Source organism: Arvicanthis niloticus, chromosome 1 (assembly GCF_011762505.2).
Source record: "Arvicanthis niloticus isolate mArvNil1 chromosome 1, mArvNil1.pat.X, whole genome shotgun sequence".
In the NCBI taxonomy this organism is placed as follows: Eukaryota; Metazoa; Chordata; class Mammalia; order Rodentia; family Muridae; genus Arvicanthis; species Arvicanthis niloticus.
Window position 1 is genome coordinate 134,184,095 of NC_047658.1, and position 19,818 is coordinate 134,203,912.

The window sequence follows — 19,818 nt, forward strand, 5'->3', positions numbered from 1 at the left end:
GAAAGGCTTGCCAACTTACCCTCATTCAGCCAATGATGATCTTTATTTCAGTTTTCACTTTAGCCTGTGCCTACAGAAAGAATGTGAGGGCTGCCAGCCATGGAGTGCGAGCCCAGGCCTGCTGCTACCTAAGTGGTCTTTGAAAGGCTTTTTTTTTTCCAGTGTGAGGAGGGCAAGCAAAAGTTGGCTTCCTGTAGAAAGAAAAGGGAAGAAGAAACAGAACCTGCCTGCCTGTATTCCATCCAGTTCTCAGACTTGTAGCCCAGAGAATCATGCAAGTACACATGTATTGTTTGTAAACCCTTGTTTGGGATCTCCAAAAGAAAGCAGAGCCAGTACTGAGAAAGCCGCTGATTATAGGCTCTGGCGTGTGATTCTGGGAGCTGAGACTCCTGTGAGGTGCTGTCTGCTAGAACCCAGGGAAGCCAGGGATGTGACTTTAGTCCAAATCTGACACCCCAACAGGGAGGGAACATGTTGATATAAGTCCTGGACCCCAGAGGTCTGAGAATCAAGAATCTGGTACCCAGTATCCAGGAGAAGAATTGAATGGCTGGAAAAGGAATATTCCTCTTTCCTCTTGCCTCTTTTTCTACCATGGCTCTCAGTAGATTAGACAGAAGAATCATGCTGCTGGTTTTACTGATTAAAACGTTTGTCTTATTTCAGAAATACCCTCACAAAGTTACTTTTGAATAGTATATTCCTAGATATATGGACATCCCTGAAAGCTGTCAAGTTGAAATACCATCACATTAGTGTGGTTTCCCCCTATCCCACCCTGCCCCTGTCTCCCCTAGTCTACCCCCGCCCCCATCCCTATCTCTGGTACTTTGCTATTGCATCCCAAACTAAGATGTGGGTCATTTGCAGCTTTGATTTGAGGAGCCTTTCCATTCATTGTTTAAAGGAAACCTCCAAAGTCACAGGAAGGTATGTTTGCTTTACTGTTTACTGTGATTTTTTTTAATAACGATCCCCTCCTACTTTGTCATCTGTGAGTGTATGAACAGGAACTGTATAAAGGCAGATTTGTACTGGAGACTGATTGCGTTTTGTAGATGCATTTGGATATTGGAAGAGTGCTAAGTTGTTACCCTGCACAGTCACAGCTGGCCAAATTTATTAATGCAATTAAGAGGCAGACTCAAGAGGCGCTCTTAGTGATGATATCACACAGTTAGCCACTTTCAAGGGCTGGTAAAGAGTGGATCTCCAAGCACACAAGAAGTGAGAATTAACAGAGACGAGAAGACACTGTGACACACTCCAGCCTCTGTGAGGTCTCTAACTGTTCAGCAAAGTAGCAGGCATTAAGCAACATGTACTTCTGCATAAAGTCATCTTGTTGGTGTCACCCCTCTGTGGATGACAACGTAAGTGCCTCTGCCTTCAGACTGGTAGGGGAGGGAAGGGCTGCTGCTTCTACAGGCTGCGTTTGTCTTCCTGCTGCTGTTGGGAGTCTCCATCCTTCCCGACAGACAGCAACAGCTGGGCATGTGTGTTACCTGTCAGCCCCATTTGGCCTTGAGGGAAGGAGAAATACAGCCTACACATTCACTGACAAACAGGAGCTCAAGTGCAGAGTAATGAGGATTGGAGCATGTGACATGTTCAGATTCCTGGCACTGTAGAGGGTGACTCTCACTTTGTTCAAGTTGCCCAGAGGATACAGCCTCTTAGAAGGAATGTATGCTGTGATCACCCTGCCTACACCTCCCCCAATACACACGCACGCACGCACGCACACACACACACACACACACGCACGCACACCAATGTTGGGGAGTGGAACCCAAAAACTTGTACCTGATCTGTAAGGCTGTTGGCCTTCTGCTTCCTTGCTCTTGGCTGGCCCACAAGACCATCCTGATTCTTCCCATCCCCTATCTCAGGTCTCCACTTTTCCTTGTCCAGATGAGCTCCTCAGAGACCCTTCCTAAGGGTCTTGAATGGTGCTTGTTATTGTCACTGTTTTCAATGGCACTGCCACTGCCAAAAGGATACCTTACTGTTCTCTCCCATCAGTCCTGAGTTCCAGGGACAGCCAGGGTCTCGACCAGTGTATCTCAGGGACTGGAGTAGCACCACCATCATAGCAAAGACTTAAGTATGTGAATCAGTGGGTGTGGTTATAGCCAGGAGGGAGAGCTAAGAGAGGAGGTTTGACTGCAGCCCCTTATCCTTTCGGTGGAATGGATGTTTTCTTTTTACTGATGCACATTGTGGCATCTCTCCAGTGATATCCTAGTAATCCATGCCTTCATAAAGATTTACTACCCGAAAGAATCCTTTGACACACAAGCACCCCTGCACTTTTCACAGTTATGAGGGTTCCAGTATCCTTCCAGAAGCATGGATGAGGACTGTTGTAAAATGCATAGAAAGTCCAACTATTGCTTCTACCTAGCTACGTCTCAGAAAGCCTGCTAGATTCTTCACCAGCTGCCTTCTAGCTTGAACTCCCATGTCCTCCCCAGCAAAAGCTGGATTCATCTCAACTACCTTAAAATGGAAAACACAAAGTACTAAACAAACCAGATGTTTCTCTTTTCATTCTGTGCAAGTGTCATGAATGAATGTGCGGGTGCTTACTATATATATGGCTTCTTCTCTCCTTCTCCTTAACAAAAGAACTGTCAGAATCAAGGAAGTCTGTGGACTGGACTAAGACATTTTACTTTAGGCAAAGCTTTATTCATGACATTCCTGTCTTGCTGAAATATAGTATTGAATGTCACTGCGCTCAGAGCCCATCACAGAAATCATATTCCTAACATGTGATACTGGTTTTTGTTTCTTTAAGATTATCTTGCACTTGAACCTTATAGAATCTTTTCACAAAGACTTTTTTTTTTTTTTAATTGAGCCTTGTGGAGACTGATTGGGACACTTCCTTTACTCTGTCACTGCTCCTAATGGCATAATAACATGGGTCAGAGAGCTAGATCACCATGTGACAGACAAACTTTTTCACCATCTGGTGACTCAGTTTCCCTGTTTGCTGCACACTGGAGTCATAAGGTGGGGTTTGGGTAGACAGAGCCCCTCCATCCTGCCTTGGGATTCCTCAGCATTGCCTTTGGTGACCACAGAGAGCTGGTTCAAGCTTGTTCTGGGCCACATCCAATTCTATAACACTCAGTTCTCAGGGACTTAGGACCCAGAGATGCTTCTTTGTTCCTCTTCTTGATCATGTAGAGTTGACAAGGGTGCTCCGCTGTGACTGTGGACTTTGTAATTGATCCCTGTATAGGCTTCAGAGACACCCTGGTTATGATATGCATGGTATTCACAAGGGTGAGACCAGTCTTGTGATGGGCTGTGATAGGTAAGGCTCCAACATGATAGAATAGTGAAGGTAGCAGCTGCCACAGGGGCCGCTCCTTACAGGGAGTTGAGACTTTTATCAGTTTTGCACAGACCCAGAACTGGGATTGTCAAGAAACAGCCCACCTAGTCACCTTTACAATCCTTTGCCCACCACTGCCTAGTAGAGTATACCAGATTTTAAATAGATATATTGTGTTCATCAAAAACATCAAGGTGTCCCCCAGATTACCAAGATCAAATGCATTTGCATTTACTTTAAAAAATAATCAGTACTTTAGTGTCACATTACAGATGACCATGACATTCACAGGTTTCACGCCCTCAGAATCAGTCAATCACAAATCAAAAAAAATTTTTTTTTAAATGTCTGTATTGAACATATACTAAAATAGATATGTGTCATTATTTCCTAAATAATGTTGCATAGCAACCATTTGTATGGCATTTGTATCGTATTAGGGAATATAAGTAAGAAAATGATCCAGAGATGGTTTTCGGCTCTGAGAGGGTATGCCTAGGTTATGTATGAAGACTATGCTGTTTTCTGTAAGAAGCTTGAGCAGGACCCCATCTTTAAAAAACAAAACAAACAGGAAAGTACAGAAGAGTGGAAGAGAATGGAATGACCTAGAACCTCAATGACCTTTGGCCTTTGTGTATGTTGGAGAAAGAGCCAAGGGAAAATCCATAAAGGGGCCATTTGGGCGGCATTTCAAATTCCCAGTTATTATCATCTTGTAAAGCTTTACACTTGGCAGTAGCTCCAGCCAACTCCACCTGAGGTGCCCATCAGGCCTCAGCCTGTTGGTGGCATTTACCTGGAGAAAGCCTGTTTTACAGGCATGTGGTCTAGCAGACTGCCTTCTGAAGGATGCACTGAAGGATATGTAATGACATGCCTTTCCACACTGGAAAATGACTTTTCTTCCTGCCCCTGAACAGGGCGTTGGTGTCTCACAGGATGTCTGTCCTCCTTTCAAAAGTTGGTTTTTTATTTTGTTTTTGTTTTATTTTTTTTTTGGGGGGGGTTGTTTGTTTGTTTTTTGTGTTTTTTTGTTTGTTTTTGTTTTTTGTTTTTGTTTTGCCTTTCTTAAGCTATACAGTTGGCGATGGGTTTTTTTTTTTTTTTTTTGGTTTGTCTGTTTTTAGTTGTTAAAAAGGAAACAACGCATATCCTCTGTTTCCCAAGACAAACTTCTTAACAAAAATTCATCCCTATAGAATTGTTAGTCTTTGTTGTTATTGTTTTTTTGTGTTTGCTTGCTTGCTTGCTTGTTGAGACAGAGTCTCTCTACGTAGTCCTGGCTGTCTAGGCGCTTCCCATGTAGACCAGGGTGGCCTGGAACTCGCAGAGTTTCACCTGCCTCTGCCACCAGAGTGCTAGGATTAAATGCCACCACACCTAGCAGCATTTTTTTTTTTAAAGTGCTCCATTGCTGAACTACCTCTATCCCATAGGACTGGATTTGGGGTGAATCAGGCCCATTCTCTGGGTTCCTCTCCTTCCTGCCCTTCTCAGTGTCAGACAATGCCAGGCTAGATGCTGTAAATACCATTTAATCACCGAAAGACTTGGTGATTTCTCCCATTTTTTATTGGATATTTTCTTTATTTACATTTCAAATGTTATCCCCTTTCTGGTACCCCCCCCACTCCCAGAAGCCCCTATCCCATTCCCCTTCCCCCTGCTTCTATGAGGCTGTTCCCCCACCCACCAACCCACTACAACCTCCCTGCCCTTAAATTCCCCTACACTGGGGCATTGAGCCGTCACAGAACCAAGGGGCTCTCCTTCAACTGATGCCCAACAAAGCCATCTTCTGCTACATATGTGGTTGGAGCCATGGTTCCCTCCATGTGTATTCCTTGGTTGGTGATTTAGTCCCTGGGAACTCTGGGGAGGTCTGGTGGGTTGGTATTGTTATTCTTCCTACGGGGTTGAAAACCCCTTCAGCTCCTTTCGTCCTTTCTCTAACTCCTCCATCGGGGACCCCATGCTCAGTCTAATAGTTGGATACCAGCATCTACCTCTGTATTTGTCAGGCTCTGGGAGAGCCTCTCAGGAGATAGCTGTATCAGGCTCCTTCTTCAGCAAGCACTTCTTGGTACCCGCAATAGTGTCTGGGTTTGGTGTCTGTATATAGGATGGATCCCTAGGTATGGCAGTCTCTGGACGGCCTTTTCTCCCATTTTCCAGATGAGGACTCACATCTCACAGGCCTGGAGCAGGGAGCCTTTTATTTATGACAGATGCGTCTGTTGAGTTGACTTCTATTTCAATAATGCATGTCTGTGTTTGATAAAGGATAAGTGATTCCTACCAATGTTGATGATCACGTGGCCTATGTGTTCCGTCTTCCTAGTGGAAGACAGAGCTGAAATAGGATTAGACACAGGGGTTTGTGAAAACCTTGGAGGGATCAGCCTAGAGATAGATCATCAAGACAGCCTCCTGAGGTGAATATGAGACCTCTCCAGACTGTTGGTTTGGCCACAACTACAGAGAAGCTTCTGCATAGATTCTTTCTGCTAGGACTCTGGGCTTTTTAATGCTTGTAGGTCAGTGTCTCCACCCTAGTTTGCTTTTGTTTCCGGGGGACGCTGAGCCCTTACCTGCCCTCCACTGTACCTTTCTCAGTCGTGATACAAACACTACTTACTCTGCTTTTGAACTGAGAGCTTCATTACTTCTCAGCTCAAAGAGGGCAACGTGGCCTGTAGGGGCAGGTTTTTGTTTTTTTAAATGTTGTTTGACTCTTAAAGCTAAAACAAGCCAGAAAACTGTACCTGCTAAAATAACTGGAGTAAAATGAGATAGGTTGCAGTAGAGCCAAGGAAAACCATCCGGTCCTCTCTTCGTCTGGCTTATCTGGTTTATCTGGCTTGTTGGAGTTCATCATGCATTGTATGGCCTTTGAATTAATCACTGAAGCCTGGTATTAAAATGTGGTTCCTTGGGAAGTCCGTTTTGCAGAAAAAGCTGAGGAGTAAATGAAGACTTACTTTTTTTCAGTGAAACAGTGAGCAGAGGGGTAAATACTTATTTTAATTCAGTGAGACAGTGAGCAAGGCGTTGATCTTAGTGCTGGTGGAGGCGAATTGGATTAAAATGACTTTTTAAAACATTTTTTGTTAGAGCTGGAGAGATGGTCCAGCAATTAAGAGCACTGGCTACTCTTTCAGAGGTCCTGAGTTCAATTCCCAGTAACCACATGGTGGCTCACAACCATCTGTAATGGGATCTGATGCCCTCTTCTGTCTGATGCCCTCTTCTGTCATGCAGGCATAGATGCAAACGCAGCACTCATACACATAAAATACACAAAGAAATCCTTTTTTAAAGAAGTTTTTCCTGATAAGAGATTCAGCCAGGATTTCAAAATGAAATAAACTATCTACCAACAGAATTAACCCAACTCAACGAGTTTGCTTGTGTCTAAAAGCATCGTGGGAGGAAAGGCCAGGTCGAATAGTGAGATGATGTTATTTTAACCCTTGAGAGGTATGTATGATCTAGATAGCAAAAAGGTATTTGGAGTCAAATTCCAGGCTCACAGAAGCCCAGGAAGGCTTGGAAAGATGTAACTCCTTGGCTGTGACCCCTATGCAGGGTTTTTATGAGGACAAGTAGAGACGGGGAGATAGGGTGGGATCAGCCCTGGAAGCTCTGCCCAACCAAAGGATATATTGGGTTTTTTTCCTGGTCTGCAGGAAGAATTCAAAGCCTTAGCATGTTTTAGATGGGAAAATGAATAGATGGACCCACCCTCCCTAGGCAGAGACAGAACTGTTTACAATGTCAAGGTAAATTTATTAAAAGTAGGGAACTGAAAATTACCCACCTACTCAAAATGGAGGCCATTTTCCAGAGCAAAGGCGACACAGAGGAAAGGTCCATGGGTCATTTCAGAGGTGACCTATAGGATGGCTGATGGGATAGAGAAGCCTTCAGGCTGGATGATAGAGGGTATGGTGCTCCCTTGGGTGGGTCAGAAAGACTGGCAGTGCAGGAAGCAGAGAGGGGGAGGAACAGTGTGGGAGAAAGCAAAGTAAGAAAGGGTTAGAGGGGGCCGCTGTGGGAATCACAAGCCTTTGAGCAACTTTTGGGAAAAAAACAAAAACACAAAAAAATAAAACAAAACAAAGCAAAACCAAAACCCTGTGGCCTTCCAAGTATACTGTATTTTCAGAAGGTCAGCTCATCAGTAACCGGATTGGAAATTTAACAGTGAAGGGAATGTAGTCAGCAATCAGCAGTGTGGTGAGAAGACCAGAACCTTGTATTTCTGACTTAGCATTTGAAATAGCTACAGCAAGCACACTGCATGTGGTGTGCATAGGTACAGGAGTTTAGGACAGGCACCCTAAGTGAGAGTAGGGCTCTCAAAGGTAGGAGTGACTGCAGCCTGCCATGGGAAGACACTGGATTTGGGTTCCTGTTGCTGGAAGAATATTCACACTACTGACTACTGTCACAAGCTGTGCATGTTATAAATAATAGGAGTCTGTTTTTCATAGCTCTGGAGGCTAAAAGAACCTTCTTAAGGTCGCAGCGGATACTATTGGGTAGTTCTGCCTCCTGTTCATGGGTGGCTCCTTGTGTATGCTCTTGTGGTAGATGGGACCAGGGAGCACAGTACAGCCTATTTCTAAGGACACTAATCTAGCCACAGAGTCTCTGCTTTCATGAACTAGCAGGCTCCCAGTTGTCACACCTACTATGTTGGCTTGGGGTCAGGGTGGGGATTCTAGCAGATGACTTGTGAGGGTGCACCCATTCAGACCATAGAGGAAACTATGACAATTGAGATTGGGTACGCTCAAGGGTCTGGGTTGGAGGCACATGGGCTTGGGCTTGGTAAGCTAACTAGAGGAGAGGACCAGAAGCAGGGCAGAAGAAGGTGAAAAAGACTGAGGGCCTGGAAAATAGAATGTGCCCCATACCTGTTGGGGGGGGGGGAGGGAACAAACTAGGAATGGAGCTTAGTGGTAGCTACTTAGTGTGTATCAAGCCCTAAATGTAACCCTTAACCTTGGGGGTCAGTGGTGTGGCATCCAGGTATGAAGTCTTACGGTAACATTATAAAAACGGAAAGAACTACAGGGCAAAAAGAGCAGGCAGGAAGGTGACCCCTTGTTCTCAAACACACAAAGGCATCTTTCTAACTGCTCAGTAAGAACCAGTGGCACACTGGTCGGAGCAAGCCACTAGGGAGGTGAGAAGAGACAGATGAACGAGGCCCCACAGGACATCACAGCTGGACCGATGTGATAAAGGCTTCAGCTAGAATCTCAGGTGCATCCAATTGCCATGTAGTTCTGATGGAGGTTGGGGCCCCACTCAGGTCTCCCGACCAGAACACTCTGCAGTCTTTCCTGCAGAAATAACAGCCATAGTGTGTAACTTAGGATTCCCAGCTTGGGTGTTTTCAGAGCAAGTGAGAAACTGACTCTGACAAAGCATGCTGAGTACAGACTCCTCCCAAATTATAACAGCTACACCTTGCCCGATCCAGTGGCCGTATTGTTTTTTTGTTTGTTTGTTTTTTTTTTTTTTTAGAAATACACCTCTTTTGGAATCTTTGAGTGTGTGTTCACCTGTTTAGAAATAAGAATCTTAGAGTTCATTTTTTTTTATTATTTGTTACTATTACATGCATGTATGATGTATGGGGAAGGGTGCATATGTGCCATGGCTTGTGTGCAGGGGTTCAGAGAACAACTTTGTGGAAGTGGCTCTCTCCTCCTGTCTTCATGTGGGATCTTGAGTAGAACTTAGATCACCAGACCTAGAGACAAGCAGTTTTACCTGCTGAGCTAGCTTGCTAGCCCCCAAACCTTATTTCCTTCCTCAATCACATTCCATTAATTTATGTAATGCCAAAAAGAATCCTGCTGTTTCATGTCAAGCACTTTCAGGAACACAGAAAGTGTCTGAACCAAATCAGAGAGACTCTGGCAGGAAGGTGTCTGCTGGGACAGCATCCTCAGAGGTTGATTCGACATACAGGCTCTTAACTTCAGAATAACTGAAGCTTAGGTGGGCACCCTTAAAATTCTAGATGCCCCATTTCTGAATCGTGTTTTAGAGATCGGGTATCTAGAGATGGGACAACTGTGTCTATACGTGTGGCCCTGTCGAGCCAGTCCCCATGTTTGTCTGTCTTTTGTGATATAGTTGGCTTTGTCTTTGAGTGCCTTGCCGGTTCCTCACTCTTCCCACCTTGACTTCAGCTGTGGATCCCTAGCAAACCTGCCAGGCAGCCCTGCCAAGGGTTAAAGTAACAACAGTCCATGCAAGGCTCCTCCAGGGTCATGTGTTTCTTAGCAAGACCTAGTCATATTTAACACTGCCTCATATTTCTCTATGCTTCAGAATTACACATTGACTTGAAAGTTGACTAGAGAGTGGGCGTTTAAAATATATGTATGGCTCTAAGCTCACCAGGACCCAAAATGTATTGCTTTATTAAGACAGTCATACTTTATAAATTATCTCAATATCCTGAGTAAAAAGTATGTGATCTTATAGTCCTTCTTGCCCTGTTCCTCCAGTAATATATGAATAGGTATGTATATAAATGTGCATATATACACCTGTGCATGTATGTGAACATACTTTTCTGTAGTTATACATAAATGTGCATACATACACATGTGCATGTATATGAACATACTTTTCTATAGTTATAGCCTAACTAAATGCATGTCTTTTTAGGTGAGTAATTCCAGTCTCCCTGGGACCAGTTCTTCCCCTTAGCTCTCTATGTACTTTGAACCCTGTTCTTTTTTTTATTTATATTTTCTATGTATTCATTTCTCTGGCCTAGGTGCAATCCCATCCAGCTTCTCCTCCTGTGGCAGCTAGATATATTCTCTAACACCTGCAGCATCCAGTCTCTCTTACTTATGTTATTTAGAAACTCTCAGGACACCCTGAAAACTAGAGATCTTTAGGTGAGTCACGGACAAGGAGAAGTTGCCTGACTTAGGACATGGCCACCCGGGCAGCAGGTATAGAATATGGATCAGTTTCCCTTCCATTAAAGGATAGCCTGAAGGACGAAGGCTTTCATCACTTACTCAAAAGGATACACACACACATATGGTGTGCACCAATAGGTCCATACTTCCATCACTAGGGTACAATTAGGCACTACTTCCCAACTGCACATTTCAGTTGCCACACTGCATTAGTTATTTATGACAACATACCACAGACTGTAGTTTAAACAACCATAGGGATTTCTCAGGGCTCTCAGGACTGACCATGACACCTCAAGGTGTGGTGTCTTTGGATTCTCCTGAGCCCCTCTCTGTCTTGGAGATGCTCATCTGCTTTCCCATGACTGTGCTGTGTGTGCTGGGTACAGCAGACATAGGAAATCAGAACCCAGTTACATGACTTCATTTTAAACCTTTTATCTTTATTACCCCTCTAAGGGTCCCATCTCCAAGTGTAGTTCCATTCTGAGATTTTGGGGATTAGGACCCCAGTGGGTGAATTTTAAACCATAACACTATGGGCATAGCACTTAGGAATTGTGCATAAAGGACAGGTGGTGGTGTCAGCCCTTTGGCTGTGATTCTTTCAAGTTCAGGGCTTGGACTCATTACTTCTTTCAAAAACTGCTGCTGGTCTGTGTGCAAGTATCTAGCTGGCCATTGGCACATGGCTAGGCATGAAATTATTTTTGCTTCTTCCTTATCTCCCAGTCATAAACCTTTGTGATATTTTATCAATATAGATCATCAGAAGAGAGGGTTGGGCAAGAAAGGTGAAAGTATCGAGTAGAAACAACAAGTTATTCAGAAACTTAAAGTGGCTATGTTAGGGGATTTGAACTGGCAACAGCATAGTGAAGCTTCCAGGAGTCCTGGGCCCATGTAGAGGTACCACACACCCCATCTAGAAATAGACAGATTCCTGTAAAAAAAAAAAAAAATCACAGCAAAGACATCAAAACATCAATCCCCTTCCCACTTAAGTCATACACTAGCAACAGGAAGTTACTGAAACTGAGCATTCTACTTTAGATCACAAGACCATAGTGATAATAATTTTCAGAAATATGTGATATTCGGGCAAAAGTACAGAAGTTCATTGCTTTCCTGAAGGAAAATCTTAATGACAAAGATTATAGAAGAACCTCTTCTGATGTATGATCAAAACACATTGGAAACATTCCTCAAAGAACTAATAGGAATCCACAAAGAAAATGTAAAGAACCTCACTGGCTCTGTGTAGCCTCAGTTTTATTGGGTTGAGGCTAGGGCGTTCCTGTCTCAGATAGCCTTGGACTACTACACTTTGATGTCATCTGTGTGTCCTCCTCCCTCCTCATTGGGCTATTCTTGGGCATTGTTTACATCTGCTTTAAGTAGAGCCAATGTTCCTTTCTTAGCGCGGGCTCCTTATTTTAATGCTTTCATCCACAATGGGTGAATGCATACACCAGAGAGTTTGCCATGTAGTAGTAACATGTGACCCTGGATCAAGGCTCGTTAACTCATGGTCCAGCCCAACCCAGAGAAGCCCAGAAGAAATGGTTTGGCTCAAGCCTTGCATTCATGAAGGTGCTTTGGTTTACTCTCTTGATGTAATCTTCATGTGTGCTCACAGTCTTAATCTTGTACTTTTCCACGGCGATGTTATACCAAAAACCTATTACTCCATCTTGGTATTCCTCAAAGTAGAGATATCCTAGGCCTTCCTGCAGGGACTTGCCCAAGGGAAAAATAAGCAGAGGTCTTGGTAATGTGTGGGTTGGTAGTGGTTGGACAGGTGGTCTTGAAATGCAAAAGTTGAACTGTATGTCTTGTTATTGCCCATTGCTTCTTTAAGGCTCTCTCAGAGTGACAGATTCTCTCTTTAGTTGTGTGCATGGGAGTTGGAGTACAGCATGTGAGCAGCTGTAAGTACAAAGGTCGGTGGGGTGTGTGTGTGTGTGTGTGTGTGTGTGTGTGTGTGTGTGTGTGTATGAGAGTGTGAGTGTGTGTGTGAGAGTATTTGAGTGTATGTGTATGTGAGTGTGTGTGTGAGTGTGTGTGTGTGGGGGGGGGGGGGATCCTCCTGGCCAGAAGTTTTTGGAAGCTCCTACCTACTAAAGGTTATTCTCTGAGTAGAGTGTTGGGTTTTGCACTGGCTGGTTTTGTGTGTCAACTTGACACAAGCTGGAGTTATCACTGAGAAAGGAGTCTCCCTTGAGGAAATGCCTCCATGAGATCCAGCTGTAAGACATTTTCTCAATTAGTGATCAAGGGTGGGAGAGCCCATTATGGGTGGTGCCATCCCTAGGCTGGTAGTCCTGGGTTCTATAACAAAGCAACCTGAGCAGGCCAGGGGAAGCAAGCCAGTAAGTAGCATAGCTCCATGGCCTCTGCATCAGCTCCTGCTTCCTGACCTGCTTGAGTTCCAGTCCTGACCTCCTTTGGTGATGAATGGCCATGTGGAGAATATAAGCTGAATAAATCCTTTCCTTCCCAACTTGTTATTGGTCATGTTGTTTGTGCAGGAATAGAAGAAACACTGACACTGACAAGCTCCAAACTGCTCAAAGGTGGGGTGGAGGGTGGGGATTTGAAACAGGGCTTGGAGTGTAGCACAGGGTGACCTTGAACTTGAGACCAGCCCTCCCAGATTCTTGAATTACACATGTGTACCACCATGCCTGGCACATGAATACTTCTTAGAGGCTTGAAATAACTTTGCCTCTCCTTATACTAATTTTTCTGTTTTAAATTCCACATTGCAATGATGTACTTAATATACCTCAGGTCCGTTTGTCCCCCAACCCCTGGCCCCAGTCCCGCCCAGCTCTTTAAATGGCTCCCTAGGCCACCAGAACCAAGGAAGCACCTTGGTTCATTTTCTCTAATAGCGACTCAAGGTTGTTGAACAGAAACAGAAAAACATACTTTACCAGTAATGCATGAAGCTAAGGTTGCTCGCTTCCCATCTAGGTCTGGGCCAGCACTGTGTGTTTAAGTTCAGGGAGAAAGAACTGCAAGTGCACTTGACTTTCAAGATGCCCGACAGCAAATACTTGAAATAAGTGAATGAAGATGAGTGTGGTGGCACATGCCTTTAATCTCAGCACTTGGAAGGCAGAGGAGGGCAGATCTCTGTGAGTTTGAGGCCAGTCTGGTCTACAAGGCAAGTCCAGAACAGCCAGGGCTGGTTACACTGAGAAACCCTATCTCAAAAAACCAACCTCCCTGCCACTCCCCTGCAAAAAAAGAGAAAAAGAAAAAAAGAAAAAAAAAAAAAAAGAAGTAGATGGTTGCATGCCTATAATCTCAGCACTCTGGAGCCTGAGACAGGAGTATTGCTAGTTCAAGACCAGCTTGTTCAAGACCAGCATGGGCTATAACATGTCCAGACCCCATCTTCAAATGAAGTAAATGAGGGTCTATCTCTTGAATGAATATATCATCAGTCTGTTGTTCGTCATTTGGGTGAAAATCCTATTCTGTGAGCTCCCCAGCCTTCAGATTAACCCGTCTCCTACATATGTGAGGCATTTGTTAGCAAATAGACCATTTGAGAACAGGCATGCTCTCAAGGTGGGTAATTTCTTACGCCGAGGGCATTTCTTTAATAGCAGTGGATGGGGAGATATGTGAGCATTCTTGAGAGATCTTCTAGTCATTAGGCCGGACAAGACTGAGCATGCCACCTGTTGGAACCCTGGAAGGCAAATTGCCAAAAAGGTCCTGGTATTATATGCTCTGTGCAGAGGCAGTGGCAGCAAGTATGGGCCTGCAGCTGTCGGGATTCTTCACCTCAGTATATAGAAGATTCAGGATCTGGGTTTTTAAAGACACTTGTTTTAGTAAGGATACATACAGAATGTTTGGTTCTCATCATTTAAGGTGCATTAAAAATCTTACCCAGCTGTCACATCAGAGCAACTTGATCTGCAGCCTAGTTGACCACTGCGCTCCTGCCCTGTGAGTGGCAGCTTGCAGTTTTTGGTCACCCTGTGCCTGGAAGATTTTCCCTGGAGAGTATCGAGTTTTATGTACACCTTTCATAATACTTTGCTTTGGGAGATTGTAATAATTGAAACCGTAGTCATTGTCCCAAGCCCTGGGTCTGGAGTTCTGCCACCTGTCCTCACCACCCTGGGACTGAAGGGCCTGGCGGCAGTTCGTTCTTACTTTCTGAGATTGCTATTATAAGAACACGCTTCACAGAGGAACTGCAAACTTGTCACAATACTGCAGTTTGGTTGTTAGTGTTACTCTTCAGGTTTGGGGGATCATGTCTGTGTTCTTAGTGTTTAGGGTCTCAGCAGAAGGAGACCTAGCCTTTTAGGACATTACCTTTTGGAGACGTGAGATTCCCCAGAAAGCACCAGGTTTTTTTGTTTTGTTTTGTTTTGTTTTGTTTTGTTTTGTTTTTTATGCTTAGACTGGTACACACACACACACACACACACACACACACAGAGTTTATCTATCTCTGTGTATGTCTCTGTAAGTGTCTCTGTCCTGCTCTCCCTCTCCTCTCCCCTCCCTCCTCCTCCCCCTAATTAGAGCCCCTAAAGGAGGAGCCTCTCCCATTACCACCCAGAAGGAAAAAAGAAATATATCAGGAAAGACATGCAACAAATACCAGATGTACTATCAGAATGCATTTCATTTGTTTGTTTCTTTTTTTTCTATTTACCACCTATAGCCTAGTGGTGTCTAGAATCCTTGCTTTACATGTTTCTAGAGATGTCGTGGGCCAGGGGGAAAGGACCCTACCACCCAGCCTGGTGCATTCTGAGAGGCAAGGGAGGGAACAATGGGCAGAGTGGCTTTTTGTTCTCCCGCCCCTGTTTACCTATTCACAATCCTGAAGCGGCTCTGCTGTGATGGGGGATGTCACGTGTAACTCCACCCCCTCACCCCCACCACACCGCCCCCCCCCTCACACACACCCCCTCCCGGCTGGGAAGGAGCATAATGCCTGCTTTCGAGACCTTCCCTCATTCAGTGAAAGATGTAGTTGGCGTGTGTCGGGATGACAGAGGAACACGGTGGAAGCCAGCACGTGTGGCTGATTACTGGGGCTGCCATGTGCTTTGCAAGCCTTCCGTGTCTGCTCCGGAGCTGGTCCCTGCATGGCCGCCTCCTGCCCGTCCTTGTCAGCACCGCTGCTTTCTTAAGAATCATTGGAGAGCAAGCCTGTCCCTCCCTCGCTTGTGCGTGCACATCCTGTTTCGTGAAAACTTTTTTTTTTTTTTTTCTTTTAAGCAAAATTGAAAGAAAGAAAGGAGAGCAAGAGAGGAAAAGGGTGGGGGGGGGGGGGGAGAAGGTTGCCATCCAGTGGAGGAAGGAGTAATTTCTAGCTTCATTCAAGAAAGAAAGAAAGAAAGAAAGAAAGAAAGAAAGAAAGAAAGAAAGAAAGAAAAAAAAAAGCACACACAAACACACACACACACACACACACACACACACCCGCAGGCTGAAGTATGCTTAACTCTTTTAACTTGGCTGGGGCTTTTTAGCACCATATGGGTTCTTTCGTGACGTCCGGAGCCAAAAGAGTGCAGTGTGCCTTTAAGGAAAGAGGTACCTCACCAAACTTCCCTGTAGTTGTGCCTCACCATTTAGGTAGGGAAGGAAAGTGTTAATTTCTTATTTGTACACTTTTTTTCCCCCGACTTCCTTCCTATTCACTTCATTAAATCTAGAGGCAGTTCAGCATGGGAGCCGTCTGTATGTTGAATTAGGGCTCGGCTCTCTTGCGCAACACGTCACCAGTCGGAAACTGGGGGTTTGCTTCTGTGATTTATTTCATTATTGTGCTGGTAAAAGGTTTGGAAGGGAATTCTTTCTGGGGGTAGTACTTTTAGCATTGTGTAGCAAGTTTTTTTTTTGTTTTTTGTTTTTGTTTGGTTTCTTTTCTTCTTCTTTAATTTTTTTGTACCCGCCCCCCCAGCTAAGTTGTCCGCTGAACTAGCTTAACAAAATAATATTTTTAAATCAGAGAAGTCCCCATAATTTCCCTTACAAGCAAGAGAAATCTTAAGTCTAACTCTTGAAGTGCGGAAAAGCATTGGGAAATATGGAGGGAATTGATTTCCATTAGAAAAAGCCCCTTAGAAACCACAGAACATGAAGCCCTGCATATAGATGTGTTCGGGGTCTTTGGGGAGGAGGGAAGATTTCTGTAGCTCTGTGCATTCCTGCATAAAAACCTTAACTTAAGGGGAATAATGGTCAGTACTTTGTGTGTTTTCCTGTAACTCCAGAACCTAAATTTAATAGGAATCTGCAGTATTAACAGTTGTAATAAAAATCTGTTTGACTAGTTCTGTTTGCAATTTAATTTGTTTTCCTTCTTAGGTACTCACAGGCGTAGAGATTTAAAAGTCCAAATATCACAAGCTTATGTTTTGTTCCTCATTTTTTCCAGAATTGGGGGGGTGGGGTGGGGGCGGGGGTTAGAGCAGAAATACTCTTTTCACAACTTCCCCCTCCTCACGGATCCCACTGAAAAGAAAAAAAAAAAAAACAATGAAAATTTTTGCAGTATGAAAACCGAAAGTGAAGTGTCACAGTTATTCGGGATTTTCTTTACAGAGAAAAATAACACTGTATTAAAATACAGGAACCTAAGAACATGTACATTGCTTTTACTTACATGCATCTGGTGGGGGGGAGGGTGTTTTTCTTCTGTGTTAAAAATCGTTTTAGACTGCTCCGAAACCATGCAGCATAGCTTTTCTGGAAAAAAAAAAAAAAAAAAACCCGACTAAGATGAAGCATAAAATACAACAAAAAGCATATCTTGCTTTAATCTTTTAAAATACATTTGAATATTCATTTGTTTTCTTATTGGCTTAATTGTTAAAAATGCAAGCAAGAATCAGAAACCACCTGAGCTAAAATCTCTAATTCTGCTGCCTGGAATAATAAGGGGGGAACAATATGATAAGTAGTTGTCAATATTAAAACAGGCTGGAGGAGGAAGGCTTGGGGCCTGGTCGTAGGTAGAATGAAACAGCAGATTTGAGTATCCACAATCCTTCCAGTATTAAATTTTCAGTAAAATAAAATTACTTGTATATGAAAACACAGCCTTTCCCAGCTCTCTTTTTTTTCCTGATCAGCTGATGAAGAGACTAGCAGCTCGCTGCTTTGCTGGCTTGTTAATTTTATCCCCACTAACTGTGATTTCCGATAGCCGGCCTGCTGATTGTGGTAAGGTAAATATCCTTTTCCGTTGCCGTCTTGAAGATTCAGTAGAGCTACATCCCAGGCATGTGTAGGTGTGTAACACATCCAAAGCCGCCGTTCTCCGGATTTCTGTGTGCAACTGGGTGCTGGAGGAGAGCAGTACCATTAACTGTTGACAGGCTTGCATGCTGTATTTATGATTAGCATGCTCAGCCTCCAAGATGTGTGGGACCATTTCTTTCTCTTATCTTTGCTTAGCTGCACTGTGTTTAGCTGTATAGTGGGTGTCCTGCTTTTAGGCAAATGAATATTAATGAAATAATGGGGAGCGTCTTTCTTTCTTTCTTTTTTTTTTTTTCCTTTCTCCTTTTTCTTCATAACTCATCAGGTCTCGCCTCTTTCATAGTGGTTATCCGAACACTGTAGGATCGTGATGGAAATTGTCTTTTGATTATTAAGGCCTGGGCTCAGGCTGTCCCTTAGGATTCTGTCTGTGTGCATGTTGCTTCTATGGATTAACACATTGGAGAATGCATTGGAAACATTTTTTTTTTTAAATCCCACTGGCATTTTTAACATGCCAGGTTGTTTTGTGTTCTGTAGCAGGTTTTCTTCACAAAACCTTTCTTTTTCAGAAGGCATTGTACATAAGTGAAAGAAATTATGTCTGAGCTGTAATCACTCTTTATATTGATTGTTATATTCACATGATCATAAATATTAGCCATGTTTGGTGCTGTGGAGAAATGAAGGTAATTGCCTTATGATTAGAGCTCTTTCAGCTAGGAGAGGATTGATTAGCATTTACATACTGGAGGCGATATCAAGAGCCCGAGGAACAAATAGCAACACCAGTCATTTGTGTGAGAAAGCAATCTCAAAAAAAAAAAAAAATGTAATTTTTAGATCTTTTTCTTTTTAAAGAAAATTTCTTTTCCGTGGTCAGATTTTCTTTTGTCTGTTTGTTTTTTTCCTTTTCCTTTTTTTTTTTTCTTTTTTGTTCCTCTCTTTAATTTTTTCTTATAAGTTCAGAGACTTACCAGGAAAAAAGAAAAGTTTGAACTTGTGGGTCCTGTCACATGGATCTTTTAGCCTTTTCTGAACAGGTCTCCTTCATACCTGTCTGTTTTTATAGCTATTTTATTATCTTTCTGCATTAGTGCGGCTGGCTCTGGTTTAAAGCAAGCGTTTGCAGGTAATTGGAAAAAAAGTGTTTTGCTGTTTGTGAGTGTGTGTGTGTGTTCTCTATCGGATGATTTCATTCTGTCTACCAGGGAATGTGGCTTCCTACCCCCTTCTGCTCCCTTGTTTGCTAATTTCTGTGTTAGAACAAAAATCTGGATAGAATTGTTGATTTATGTTGTGAATCATGAATAAACTGATGTAAAACCGTAAAGGTCAGAGCGTGTGTGACTGCGTAGATGTCTTAGGGGATTATTCCGGTTTTTTTCACATGCCCCTGGTTTTTGTTTATCGTTACCGTCCTTACAGTAATGACATCTTTAAGTATTTTGCTTATATTGAGATACATTTTATGTGCATTCAGTCATTTTCAAGCACTTGAATGAATCGATGCTTTAATGTCCGTTACCTGTTATTATCAGGGCTCTCGGCCTTACAGAATAGACTGAGGTTAAAGGTGAGCTTCATCCAATATGGTGGTGCCTTTTCGTTCTCCTCCTTTGATGGCTGGTAACTTTTAGTGTTACTTTGTTAATTCCATTTTATTCTAATTATTCTAATTATTCAAGATATATGTAGCTATACCCCTTATTATAAATGTGTGGATCTGTTTGCCTTGGTTATTTTCCTTACTTGGATTTTTTATTTCTCCTTTGTTTCCGGTTTACAGGCCATCGAAGACGGCAATTTGGAAGAAATGGAAGAGGAGGTACGGCTTAAGAAAAGAAAAAGACGAAGAAATGTGGATAAAGACCCCGTGAAGGAAGATGTGGAAAAAGCGAAGAAAAGAAGAGGCCGCCCTCCGGCTGAGAAGTTGTCACCAAATCCCCCAAAACTAACGAAGCAGATGAACGCCATCATCGATACTGTGATAAACTACAAAGACAGGTGAGCACCTGGCTCCTTCCTTTCCATCAAGCCCTTGAGTGGTAGGACTTGAGAGATTGTGCACTTGGGTTATGGCGTTCTTTCTCATTTGCATTGCATAGCCTTGTCTTGAAAGGTGCAAGCTGCCTTGTGACTTGTGAAACGACCGCAGTTGCTATTTTGTATTTTGTATTTTCCATGTGTTGTTTAAGATGGAGGGAAATGAGATTAGACAACTTTTTAAAGAAGCCTGATCCAGAA

The 19,818-nt window shown here is 43.4% G+C and overlaps 1 protein-coding gene and 1 long non-coding RNA gene across 11 annotated transcripts in view; one reads left to right on the forward strand and one right to left on the reverse strand.

The window, feature by feature from the left end:
- Smarca2 (SWI/SNF related BAF chromatin remodeling complex subunit ATPase 2) overlaps positions 1 to 19,818 on the forward strand; it is a 170,740-nt gene that overhangs the window by 121,708 nt on the left and 29,214 nt on the right. For 9 of the 10 annotated variants that reach the window (XR_004606220.2, XM_034496038.2, XM_034496191.2 and 6 more), the window contains exon 28: positions 19,361 to 19,578. Coding sequence is in view for 9 of the 10 variants with exons in the window: in XM_034496038.2 (XP_034351929.1) it covers positions 19,361 to 19,578 (218 nt within the window). In the remaining variant the exon portion in view is untranslated. Of the gene's footprint in view, positions 1 to 16,009; positions 16,144 to 17,441; positions 17,538 to 19,360; positions 19,579 to 19,818 lie in introns of those variants that run through there. The other variant, XM_034496397.2, reaches the window with a different exon arrangement.
- On the reverse strand, positions 16,137 to 17,530 carry LOC143435574 (uncharacterized). The gene is made up of 3 exons (XR_013106012.1): positions 17,392 to 17,530; positions 16,973 to 17,055; positions 16,137 to 16,821 (listed from the first exon to the last, which is right to left on the reverse strand). It is a non-coding gene; the product is annotated as an uncharacterized LOC143435574 (long non-coding RNA).